This window comes from Hesperophylax consimilis, chromosome 4, assembly GCF_061612785.1.
Source record: "Hesperophylax consimilis isolate HC1 chromosome 4, BYU_Hcon_1.0, whole genome shotgun sequence".
NCBI classification, from domain to species: domain Eukaryota; kingdom Metazoa; phylum Arthropoda; class Insecta; order Trichoptera; family Limnephilidae; genus Hesperophylax; species Hesperophylax consimilis.
Window position 1 is genome coordinate 20,489,103 of NC_142839.1, and position 13,534 is coordinate 20,502,636.

At 32.8% G+C, this 13,534-nt stretch overlaps 1 protein-coding gene across 1 annotated transcript in view; it reads right to left on the reverse strand.

Annotated features, from left to right (window-relative positions):
* The window catches only part of LOC149424343 (betaine-homocysteine S-methyltransferase-like), a 60,904-nt gene that overhangs the window by 7,694 nt on the left and 39,676 nt on the right, over positions 1–13,534 (reverse strand). The window contains exons 3-5 of the mRNA XM_089651469.1: positions 12,200–12,361; positions 8,544–8,644; positions 2,227–2,388 (exon numbers count right to left, since the gene is read on the reverse strand). Coding sequence (XP_089507595.1) covers positions 2,227–2,388; positions 8,544–8,644; positions 12,200–12,361 — 425 coding nt within the window. The remainder of the gene's footprint in view (positions 1–2,226; positions 2,389–8,543; positions 8,645–12,199; positions 12,362–13,534) is intronic.

Genomic DNA, 13,534 nt, shown 5'->3' on the forward strand with positions numbered 1-13,534 from the left:
TTTTTTTCTGTAATGTAACTTTCGAACCATTTCAAAGTATTTCCATTTATGCCAAACTTTTCCAACTTCTTGATGAGTAATGATTGATTTAACTGGTCAAATGCTTTGCAAAAATCCGTGTAGATGGCATCTACTTGTAAACGTTTATCGATGCTATCGCGGATGTATTGGGAGTATTCGAGAAGGTTAGTTGTTGTGGAACGCCGAGGGAAAAATCCGTGTTGCTCAATGATAATATATTTACTTACATGAGCTAATAGACAGTCATATATTATTGACTCAAACAACTTTCCTATGCAGTCAAGTTTAGAGATAGGTCTATAATTTTTTTATATCGCTCTTACAACCTTTCTTAAATATAGGTGTTAAGAAAGCCGTTTTCCATTTGACTGGGAAAACACCTTCTTGTAATGATTTGTTATAAAGAAGGCTAAGTGGTCTGGCAAGAACATCTCTGCACATTTTCAAAAATATTGGCGGGATACCATCAGGACCTGATCCCTTATTGGTTCTCAATTTCTTACACTTGAATAATATCGTTAAGGGCAAAACAGTGATCATACCAAGGCTTTCGTTACAGAAATCTTCAGATATTTGTGGTGAATAGTTTGCATTTTTTTAGTTTTTTTTTTTTTTTTTTTTTTTTTTTATATATACAATAATATTATTATTGGGTTTATAAAAACAGTTTATTTTTAAACAAGTTCTGCTGTGTAATTATTATTACGCGTGACAGCTGTTTCGCCCTCTAAAGGCATTATCAAACTGTGGGTAGCCCACTTACAGACGATACATTTATATTATTTCTGGCGTCCCACAGGGATCGGTTCTGTCTCCGACTTTGTTTTTGTTGCACATCAATGACCTTTTGACATGTGCACCGATTCATTGCTACGCGGATGACAGTACAGTTCATGATAGCTTTTTGTTTGACAAGCCCCCAAAGGGCACACAAACTCCAACGGCTCGGAGGGCTTTGAAGCAGAGAATGGACGGTTATCTCGAGAGTAATACATCTCTTAAAAACTCAAAAAGTAAGGTACTCAAATTACAAAATAGTGGCATTTATAAACTCCAGTGTGACGAATGCAACGCTGTTTACGTTGGACAAACGGGCCGGTCCTTTAACACTAGGTTCAAAGAACATATAAGATCTTTTAAAAATAATAATAAAATGCAATCTCAATTTGCCAAACATCTCCTAGATGAAAATCACTCACTTAATGATAATAATAAACCAACTCCGTTACACGTACAAAATAAAGGCCGTAAACTGAATCTTTTAGAGCAGTTAGAAATTAACAAAAACTCTAATAATCCGAAAGCTATTCTAATTAATGAACAAACCAATATAATTCGTTCACCCCTACTAGATATCTTCAAACCTAGTGCAAATACGAGTGCACATTGAAGTACTTAATTATACTATTAAAATAACCCTATGAGTCATCGTTTGGGAATAACTAACATTAAGACATTCAGTCAAATTTAAACATTACACTAATTGGGGAAACTTTACTAGGGTAATAACCATCAATAATTTCTAACATTTTTACACAGAAATCAATTAAGAAATTCAGTAATTGAAATTAAAATACCTACCTAGAAATAATATAAATGTATCGTCTGTAAGTGGGCTACCCACAGTTTGATAATGCCTTTAGAGGGCGAAACAGCTGTCACGCGTAATAATAATTACACAGCAGAACTTGTTTAAAAATAAACTGTTTTTATAAACCCAATAATAATATTATTGTATATATAAAAAAATAAAAAATAAAATGGAGTTCTACAAATTAAACTTAATAACAATAAATAGTTTGCATTGTGAGGATAGGGATGGGAGTGTAGCAGTAAATAAATGGGATCGAGTGAAAATGATGATTCAGAGGTGCTTAGATCAAACTCATATATAAATATGTACACTGTGTCTAGAAATTCGCAGTATAAACGGGAAACTGGTAAATCTACATCACATAAGGAACCAAAAAACTCTTTTCCGATCGGAGCATTTTAATTTTTTTTTAAATTTATCATTCGGTCATTCGGTCGTTCGTTATTTCGGTCGATAGAACTCGGTCATTCGGTCTCGGTTCAGTTAGGTCATTCAGTAATTCGGTCATTCAGTCGTTAGATAATTAATTTCATTTGGTCGAACGGTTATTCGGTCATTCCGTCATATGGTCGACCATTCGCTAGTTCAGTGTTGTTGTTATTTAGTCTTACCTTACAACTGAAGGATAACCAAGCCTTCATGTGGGGCCATTCCTTGATCAGCTCCACCAGCATCTCGGCTTCCTCCTGGCAGGGGATAGTCTCCAGGGCGAGGAGGTCCACTCCGGCGTCCACTAGGGCGGCTATGCGGGGTCTGTGCCATTGTCTCATCACCTTTTAGGGTTAAAACATTGTTTGGTTCTAAGGAAATAGAGCTCTCCGAGGTGTGGAAAGTCCTCTACCTTCAATAGTAAAAGAAGAAAAGCCACAGTTTGAAATGTGAATGTAATAATATATTTAAGATTCGGGTATATGTATGCACAGGGTGCATCAAGACGTACCCGACAAACTTTAACCAGTTATTCCTGAGCTTATTTGGAGTAAAAAACACAGATGATACTTTGGTTTCAGGTGAAAATTTAATATTAAAAAAAAGTATGGTTAGAAAATTTTTGGTTAAAAAAGAATAAAGATTTCAATATAAAAACGAAAAACATGGTTTTCTTGTCGCCGTCGGTAATACTGTTATAAAAATAACCTTCGAATAAAATCGTCTGTTCAGTTCAATGTTATTAGTGTATTCAAATGAATATTTTAATTTCCTGGTTTCAATATACTGGCAACACTGCACAAATAATATGTAATACGTTATTCTATGAATTCATTTTAAAAATTGTCTAGTTATGTGTAATTTTTTGATGCAATTACAAACAAAAATTTCAACGAATTATGATGACAGGCGATTTCACAAGCCATCAAAATGATTAATTGAGTATGTACATTCTACAATATAATAACAATTTTTCATAATTATACGGTAACTCGTTGGTAACCAAAAACATAAAAAGAAAAAAAGTCACCAAACTTTGCGAATCACTTGGGGTGACCTATGTCAGAGGTGTAGGTTATCGAATAAACAGTTCCCGGGGAGACGGTACCCGTACCCGCCTCCCAAACTTTGCCACGACCCTCGGTTGAGGAGACGGTAAAATAATATTAAATCCCGTACTGCGAGCAATAATCAAGAAGTTCTCTTCTGAGCAGGTGAATTGTAGGGTGAAAGGAGATCAGGGTTGTATCCGCAGATATGACGATATCGAGAACTGCAGATGTAGAAGATAGATGTGTTGGCTTAAGAGGAAATTGAGGAAGTTCGGTAGGAAATGAGAACTTTATTGATTTCAATTACATTGTTATTATAATTAGACAATGTCTAATAATGAACAGAAGAACAGCGTGTAGATTGTACTTCGTTATAATTATGAGGCTTGTTCCTGATTTTATACTACATTATTATAAGTACGAGGCTTGTTCCTGATTTTATACTACATTATTATAAGTACGAGGCTTGTTCCTGATTTTATACTACATTATTATAAGTACGAGGCTTGTTCCTGATTTTATACTACATTATTATAAGTACGAGGCTTGTTCCTGATTTTATACTACATTATTATAAGTACGAGGCTTGTTCCTGATTTTATACTACATTATTATAAGTACGAGGCTTGTTCCTGATTTTATACTACATTATTATAAGTACGAGGCTTGTTCCTGATTTTATACTACATTATCATAAGTACGAGGCTTGTTCCTGATTTTATATATTTTATACTACATTGTTAAAAGTACGAGACACAGAAAAGGGTCGCCCAAGAATTTGGTTATGAGTTACGAGCTAACTTAATTAATCTTTATAAAACAGCGCGTTTATTTCGAATTACGCGAATTCACAAAAGTTTGACGCTAGTGGTGTTAGATTTACAGTAAGGGCTGTGATTATAACACTATACTGTTTAGTCACCGTTTGGGTCAATCTGCATTTAAAAATATTCCGTCGAAAATTGATCACATGAGAATTTTGCAGTCTGGGCATGGGCAATTAGCAATAAATTGATTATAAAACTTTCACTTCAAGGTCACTTGTAGATACGCGTTCTCACACGAAGCTGGGGTAAAATAAATAAGTCAACAACTTGTATCAACGTTAATTTATCTCCTTTCGGTTCGTTACCACTGATGTTATAACGTTACTAGCCATTTGGCTGTTGTTATGCAGAAATAATTGCTTTATCGGATAATGTTTTATTTATTGAAGTGAGGTGAAATAAATATGAATTTATAAATTTATCGTTATTCTATTTTAAATAGATAATACGTACTAGGAATCAGTAGCGGACCGTTACTTTTGGGTGTACTATAGCTAACATTAAAAAATGGCATTAATAATAATATTTGGCTAATTTGTATGGCGCCCTTTTTGTGAAAAATCACCTCAAATTATTGATATTGTTGTAGCTGAAAACTTTTTTTTAATTTCGAAAATTCTGTTTTTGTACGAAGTTTTTCAGGAAATCAGTGCAGCCGAACTGAAATTTCCTGAAAATCTTCATACAAAAAAACGAATTTGATTTTTTATTTTTATTTTGGATAAAACAACTTCAACAATGCCGAATTTTTCAAACTTAACACTCTGCCACACTCAAGTCACAAGCTGCCACTGCTAGAAATGCCCTTTATGTAGATTTAAATGGAAACCAAAGTAGTACATTTTAGTTCTGGCCCGTTTAGTACATGCTCTATCTCTCTTACACTTGCCTGATATCGTATATCGCTATCGCATTTGAATTTCAAATGCGATAGCAGAAGAAGAAATGATAATGAAATACGGTTCTGAATTCAAATTTAAGCAAAGAATGGTCGGACTTTTGGATTACGAAACAAGCCCACACCGCAATTCTTGTTTTTCTATGTATACATTGTATACGCACTCATTCGAATTGAATAAAGCAATTATGACCTATAATGAAGGTTTCCATGATAATTCAACACAGTGACAATTCAAAAGTGATATAAAGTCATTAGAAACAATGATTTTTTTTTTAACTTAACCTTACCTAACCTAACCTAACTTACTTAACCCAGTTAATAAAGTTTTTGTTTCATCACTTTCCAAGACTTTATATAACTTTTTAAAGATGTGATGAATTATCATTGTGATGATTTATCCGGTCACCATAATGAAGGGTATATTTTTTTTTTTTTTTTAATTTAATTTAATTTTTATTTTTTTTTATATTTTATTTTTTTATTTTTTATTTATTTATTTATTTCACGCCTATTAAGGCTTTTAAATACATATATATTAAAAAATATTTACGAAATTATACATGAAAATAGTGCAGGCGACTATTTAAAACAATTGCAGAAAAATAACTATAAAGTCAAAATATCACTGAACTTGATCTACACAGCATGCAGGCACAAAACATAAAAAATCAAAAATATTTTTTTCTGTTTCAGTTGACAAAATTATTATGTGTTAGTCAAATCAAATTAAATACCTTTATTAAATTATTCCACTACTTGATGAAAAAAACTTCAATAGTGTATGCTTATATATTGAAATTGATGTACAAAATATATCAACAACATCGTAGTATTTGTTTCCTAGCTGTTGAATCCGTCGCATAGGAGGGACGATGATATAGAATTGCTACAATAAGAATATAAAATAACATAATAAGAAAAGAATATTTTTTATCACTTTGTTCAGTGCAGAAATTAGAGAGGTCTTTAATCAATAAAACAGTTACGACACAACTGTTAACAATTTATTCTTTCATGTCTCAAAATTACGTATTGTAAACAAGCAGGTAGAGTTATGAAAATATTATTCTCTCTCTGAATATTCCATCAAAAATAATTTCTATACATTTTTGAATTCTGAATTGTTTGTTAAACAAACGGGTTAATTTCTCTTAAAATATTCTTATTTCTAGTATTTATGTACCGTTGACTGAGACTCCGGACATGTGCATTATGCATGACAATCATGTATCACGTGCCCTTGAGAAGAAAGGGTTCACGGTTATCAGTTATCAGTGGGATGCCGGGGTCTGTGACCGATGTACGTGTGTTGTTAGTTTATGGCCAGTTTTGTTGAATTGCTTAAAAAATCACTTTTACCGAAGTTTTAAAATAGTGAATTTTCATAAGCGTAGTGTGTAAACTACTGTGAAGGTCAGTATTATTATTTATCAATAAGATTTTTTATTTCAAATGAATAATTGATTATTTTAGAACATTTTAAAAAAAATGTAAGGATATCTGCAAATTAGCGTAGTTTATTTTCTAGTTAAAAAATTTTTAGGGTGACTTCGGACATGCCACGAAATGGAAAAATAAGATTGGAGGAAGGCCTAATCAATGTTATTCTCCAGATAATTTGAAAGGCCTTGTCGGAGGTACAGATAATAATTACACATTAGAGGTGCGAGTGAAAAATATTATATTAATACAAAATCGATTTTTTAAATAAAGGTGTTACAAAAAACCCAAATCACAAAAACCAAAAAAATCAAAATCACGCCTGTCACCGAAAAACGTGGACGACAGTATTTCAACGTTGATTTTTCAGTAGATTTTTGTTTTTTTGTTTAAAACATTTTTTTTTGTTTAAAACATCTGAATCATATTTTACTTAATACATTATTATGCACGCATCTCTGCACTTCTGGTTTATATATATTATACATTTTATTTACTACATCAGAATTTTGAATTTTTTTCTGAGACAATAAATATTTTTTTATACAATAATAAACTTATTTTCATCGACATTGAACCCCCTACACCTAAATATTTGTTTTGATAAATTAATAAAAACATTAATATTGAATACTAATAATTGTCAGAAGCAATGACATCTGAAGTTTGGAACGGTTTATAGAGATAATTACTCTGCTGTCCGGAGTCACCACACTTGACGTGGTGACTCCGACAATGTTTATGCTTATTTAAAAAAAAAACGTTACCATAGTTATACAAATAAATAGATATAATTCAGACAACTTAAGGTTAATTTTTTTTAAATAAATATTTTAAGATTTTTCTATGTGCTAGTTTACCATAAAATTTAAAAAAATCATTAAAAAATGTCCAGAGTCGCCTGATCCTACGGTTCCCTTAAGTATTGCAAAAACTATTTTAACAAAATGTCCTTATAATAACTCCTCCATATCACTCAAACTATGCTTTTTAGTTAAGATATGAATTGATGCGATACCTGACTCAATGCCCTCTTAACAGAGAGCCTCCAACTACTCCACAGAATAATGAGTGAATTGTTTAGTCAAAATCAAAACCTGAAGGATTCCGACATATTTTTTGATAAATGCTGTACCTTTAGTAAAAAAAATAATGCTGTTTTCCTATAAAATAACATTTTCGAATAAATTAACTTTAGCCTTTATTCTCAAAAAAATATTTGTAAACATTTGTTAAAGGATATTGTGCACTTTCTCCTATTTTTTAATTAACAATAGTTAATATAACTTACTTTGTAATTTTATATTTGTAAAGGCTTACTATAAAATGAAGGCCTCAGAACGGGCAAGCCACCCAGTGAGGCCCACATTACTGGAAAACTTAAAATGTAAAAAATATTGTACCTAATAATAAAAAAACAAAAAAAAAATAATGTTTTTTTACTGCCATGTTTGTTACATTTGTATTTGTGTTTTCTCAAGAAAAAAAAGCTCTCGTCCCACTATTTGTCTTCAATCGCTGTATTATCTTATCGAGCTGTCTGCCCTTATCTATCCTCATACCAATATTTGTTCTAAAGCTCTATCTGATCTGCCCTCAATTACTGTTCTACTCATTCCACTATCTGATTTTATAATAATAATAATTGATAGCTGTCCTCATACCGTTATCTGTCTTCATACCTCTATTAATCCTCATTCTGCTATCTGCCTAAAAATTATGATCATTCTGGCCTCAATCGTTATCTGCCATTATCTCGCTATGTGATTTAATATCACTATAATAAATGTCATCATTCTGCTATCTGACCTAAACTGGCTATCTACCCTCAATCGCCGCTATCTGCTCTCATCATGCTATCTGACCTAATCCCGCTATCTGCCCTCATTTGCCGCTATCTGACCTCACCCCGCTATATGCCCTCAATTACCGCTATCTCCTCTTATCACGCTATTTGACCTAATCCCGCTATCTGCCCTCATTTGCCGCTATCTGACCTCACCCCGCTATATGCCCTCAATTACCGCTATCTCCTCTTATCACGCTATTTGACCTAATCCCGCTATCGAGCCTCACTCACCTCACCTCGGCTGTAGTGGTATCCGCGTAGCTGCCGTCATACTCGGATCCGTCGTGCAGATGCGCTCCGTAGGGACCCACGGACCCGACCACCAGAGGTTGACTATCTGACCTCACCTCGCTATATGCCCTCAATTGCCGCTATCTCCTCTTATCACGCTATTTGACCTAATCCCGCTATCTACCCTCACTCACCTCACCTCGGCTGTAGTGGTATCCGCGTAGCTGCCGTCATACTCGGATCCGTCGTGCAGATGCGCTCCGTAGGGACCCACGGACCCGACCACCAGAGGTTGACTGTCTGAAGAAACAAAAACATTATTAGCTTTTTTCGAGAACCACAATACATTTTTGTCCACTTTAATTGGATTATAACTAGGGTTGCCAGCTCCCGTTTTATGAATTAGAGGATTTGATACGATTGAATAAAGGACATTTGATGAAAATAAAGGACATTAATATTTTTTTTATGAAATGCTGTTATGGTATCAGTAATTACATTTATTAATAAAAAAACAATGTTAAAACACAATGTTAATCGAAGCCAAGTAGTACGACCTTAATTAGTCATTTTGCATTTAAAATAATAAATAAAGTTAATACTTGGTATTACTTTTGGCTGCTCTAAGAGCTTCTTCGTTTTCTATAATGAAATTGTAAAATTGTTTGCATTTCATGTTGAAGTTCGACTTTATTTGTAGTTCTGCTTTTACAGTATCAATATTTAACTTATTTCGGTTTTTGGTCCACGTATTCGTACACAAGGAAAAAATCCTTTCGGCTTGGGCATTAGAAACGGGGATGGAAAATACGTATTGTATTATTTTGAGCAGATTCTTGTTTTCATCCGTGGATTTGAGAATCTGAATCCAAATTTCAAGAACATTTTCACACTTCTTATCGTCTATAATTTTCGTCAGGAGAGGCTTTAATATACAGAACTCTTCATAAAATGCATCAAGGTTAATATTAGGTATCTGTAGTTTTGATACCATGATGCACAAATCCTGGAACTTAATTTCTTTCGTCAGTGTCAGCGGCTGCAAATAATGGAAATTAATATTTTCTGTGAAATCACATCGTGCAAAATCACGCTGATTCATTTATTTTTTCCAAATTAAACGACAAATTATTGTCCTCTATTGAAGATTTTAAATTAGAGGACAAGATCAATTTTTGGGTCTAAAATAGAGGACGTCCTTTAAAATAAAGGACGTCTGGCAACCCTAATTATAACCCACTATCTTCAGAAGCAGGCGCTCTCAATTCTAGAACCAACCATGTCGTATTTAAATACCCAGAAACCGACAGAGTAGAAGAAGCATCCTGTTTAAATTTACACATTTGGATTTAGTTACTTATTGCCATATACTGACAGAGGACAGTGTAAACTTAACACGGTATAAATTACATTTTTAAGAGGAACGTCTGCACGGCCTTTTTAATACAGAAATTTTGATTAGAGGCTAAAAACTTACTAAACCCAACTTAATAATTCGAGATTACTCAAAATGTATAGCAAATGCTAGTACGGATACTTGGTACTTTGTTTATTTGCGTTTTAAATTATAAAATACAGGCCTGTAAACAAATAATTTTTTTGTGATTTTAGAAGCATCTTTGACAATTTTTTGTGAGTGAATGGCAATAACTAAAAAATAATCTTGCACAAACTATTTATTATACATAAAACAATATAATTTTAATTTTAAATTAGAAACTAAAATGGATATTTTTCGGACGAAATATAAAATTTATGTACGACAAATTTGTGTTCCAAAGTCAGTCGTTTGTAATTTAAATTTAAGCCCATACATAATTTTTAAGTATCTGACATATTTTTACTTTATATTTACATAGTAGTAGGTAGTGTAACATTATTTTTTTAATTAGTCATCATTAACCAGTAAATAATTTACAAAGTTTCTTCTAAACTCGTGAAAATTTGATTTCTTTAATTGCCTATATTTTATAATTTGAAGCACAAATAAATAAAATAGCACATATAAGTACTATATATTTTCTATACGTTTTGATTAAAAAAATAACTATTCAGTTTGGTGAAGCATTTTGGCCTCAATTCCAAATTTAAGTTTTGTATGAAAAATAAATTGTGGACGTGGTAACCACAAACTTCTCTTTTAATTTTCATATTTAGCTGATATTTTTTTGCAAGAATTTCGTAAAGAATAAACATAAGCCGTGTAAGAATTTATGTTTTAACTGGAATGGTGAAAAATCAAGGGATATGTAATAAATTAAATGTGTTTTTAAAATTGAACTGAATTTTTTTTAATTAAAATAAATTACCACGGTCGAGAATCGAACACAATTCAACTGCTTGAAAGGCAAATATGCTGACCATTAAACCAACATCTATTGTAAGAACAGCGGCATAAATTCATTGTATTCTACTGATAATACAAGAATTACATATTTTTTAAATTTATACCAAAATATAATTATGTTTAAATATCGGCGGCCATCTTACCGTCGGTGTTTAGGCATTAATATAGGTTTTTATCTCAACGGAGCACAGAGGTTGTCAAATTTAGAGATATCAACACAGAGCATAAAGAATACAATTTAGTTACTCGAATTGGTTGGAGTAAGAAGCTAGCGCCATTTTTATAGGTGTATATTTAATGTTTGTAAAGGTACATTGACACACAAAAAACACTTTTTACGAACGTATTTACGAAACAAATAAACACACACCTACCACACTTTCCACGCCTGGTGACGTAAACAGGCTCATAAAATGAAACAATGCTTTTTTTGGGCTTCTCCAACTCGAAGACCAAATTGCAGGAATAAATGATATTTGCGTCTCGAAAATGAAAACTCATAGCACATAAAAATATCATCATATCTAGGTACATGAATCATAGCAGATAAAAAAATTCCCTGCGAGCGGCACAAATGTGTTAAAATACAAAACAACACAAATTATGCTGTTTGGAATGCACACTTATCAAAATTTATTGCGAGTGAGATGGCCGCCTTCGAAATCTTTCTGATGATCGATAAGGAATATTAATTTGGTTGAACGATAACAGAGTCATAATTCATAACCCTGAGCTTTCTAGAATATAACCTGCTTCATACGACTATTAGTAATCTTAAAATACAGTAGGCTATACCTACAGTAGGTTATAGTCTTATTTACTCAGGACAGGTTCATATTTCTATTGTTGATGATGATAATTCGTGGTGGAATCCCATTATAATAAAAAAAAAATCTTCGTTCGACTGTTACCGGTTTCAGATTATTATAGCCATTTTATATACCTTTAAAACATTTGTGCTGCCATATGTATACTTACGTTTTTTTAAAATTTAGAGTTTATTACATTATTATTTCCTATTTCAATTAATAAAATTTATTCCTTTTAAAGTGTAACATAACACAAATGTAATCAAAAATGTTGCCTGCCGTACAACTGATATTAGGTGAAAAATATTCACTTGAGGTATTCGCCTTAATTCGCCTGATGCTAATAACCAAATAATTGGAAATTCAGCTCTGAAATACCACGTAGCAACGAAGATGGGAAAATCCAAATAATTGTAAGAAAACCATTCTATACCATCTTTGGTTACTCCCACCCCCTCACCAAAATGTTGTTTCCATAAACCATAGTTTAAGAAATATTGTAAAAAAGCTATAATTGACTGAAACCGGTAACGGTCAAATTAGTTGACGAAATTGTGGTTGACTACCTAAAAAGAATTGTCAGCTTTGAATGGACGAGAGTCGCCAATAATCGACAAAACCGGAGACATTTGAGGAAGGCCTATATCCAAACCTGAACACCAGAAGACTTATGAGTAAGAATGAAAATTTGTGTTATACCTCCATCAGGATATTCCTCCAAGAAGATCTCTCTGGCTTGTTTAGCTAGCTCCACAGACTTGTAGATAAGGGCCAAGGCTTCCGCGGAGCTCACCCCAAGGTACTGCATGAAACCTCCGATGGAGGCTTGGTAGGTGTTGGTGATGATGAGGTCTGCACCAGCTGCAATAAAAATACACCTTATAATTATAAAGCTTTTTGATTCATACTAAATAATAAAAAAGAGGAAACCTAGAAAACATCCCGATCAGCCGGAGTTTTATGTAGGCGCAATTGGCGCAGAGCGTGACGTCGTTGTTGTCAAGTAATTTATTTGCTAACTAGAGAGCTCGTCTGCCTTAGCGCCTGTTCACATGTATACACATTTGTATTTAACTTACGTCTGGCCATATCGCGAACTCGTTTTGTCAAAAGGTTCTGAGCTCTGATCGAAAATTGGCACGTTCAGGGATATGTTTTAAGTAAATTGACAAGCTGTCTCTAATACAAAATCTGTACTTAAACTATGAATTTACCCTTATATTGAAAGCAACTACACTGCAAACATCTCGTGGTAATCTCCCTGGCATGTCAAATAATAAAAAAAACTACCGTTCCCGTTCTCTCCGTTTTGATTTCATGCTCAGATTCTGCTGTCATCCCCAGACATTCAATTTCTAAAATTAATTCTTAACTTCTTTCATCTTCAAGGGATTGGTAACTATTTATAAATCTTTTAAACGCTTAACATAATTTCACCGTACAAAAAACTTATTACGAAAAGCTTCCCTTTCACGGCCATCTAAATTTGAATTCAACTAACGAACACACAATTAACTAAAAAAAATATTCTTCACTGATCGATATTATTGTAAAATAAAAAACTGTATGTGTAAATAAAGTTTGGATCTCTCCTCTCGTTTGATTATTTTGTACGAACGATAAAAGATTAAAGATTCAAAAAATGACTGTTGTATAGGTATTTAAGATATGTATTTTATATGTACTATTAATTGGTGCGCTGTACCCCCGGACAACCTCGTAGGAATATAATTTAAAAATTTGCACCCTGCGCATAATGGATGGAATTTTCTAAAAACAATAAAACCGCTGGTAAATTTGTTGAGTAAACCATAAATATTATAATTTTCTTGATGTTTATGAATTCAATTCTCTATTTATTTATCTATGCGTTTGAATGCTACTAATTTCATATTTACATTTCGAGAGCTAAATGTATGATTTTATGCGGCTTCCACAATCGCCATGATGAACATTAGGAAGTATTGTGATAGCAAGAGTTAGTAAATTTAAAATAATTAAGATGAAATAACATCGTTCTGCTGAGGTTATGTT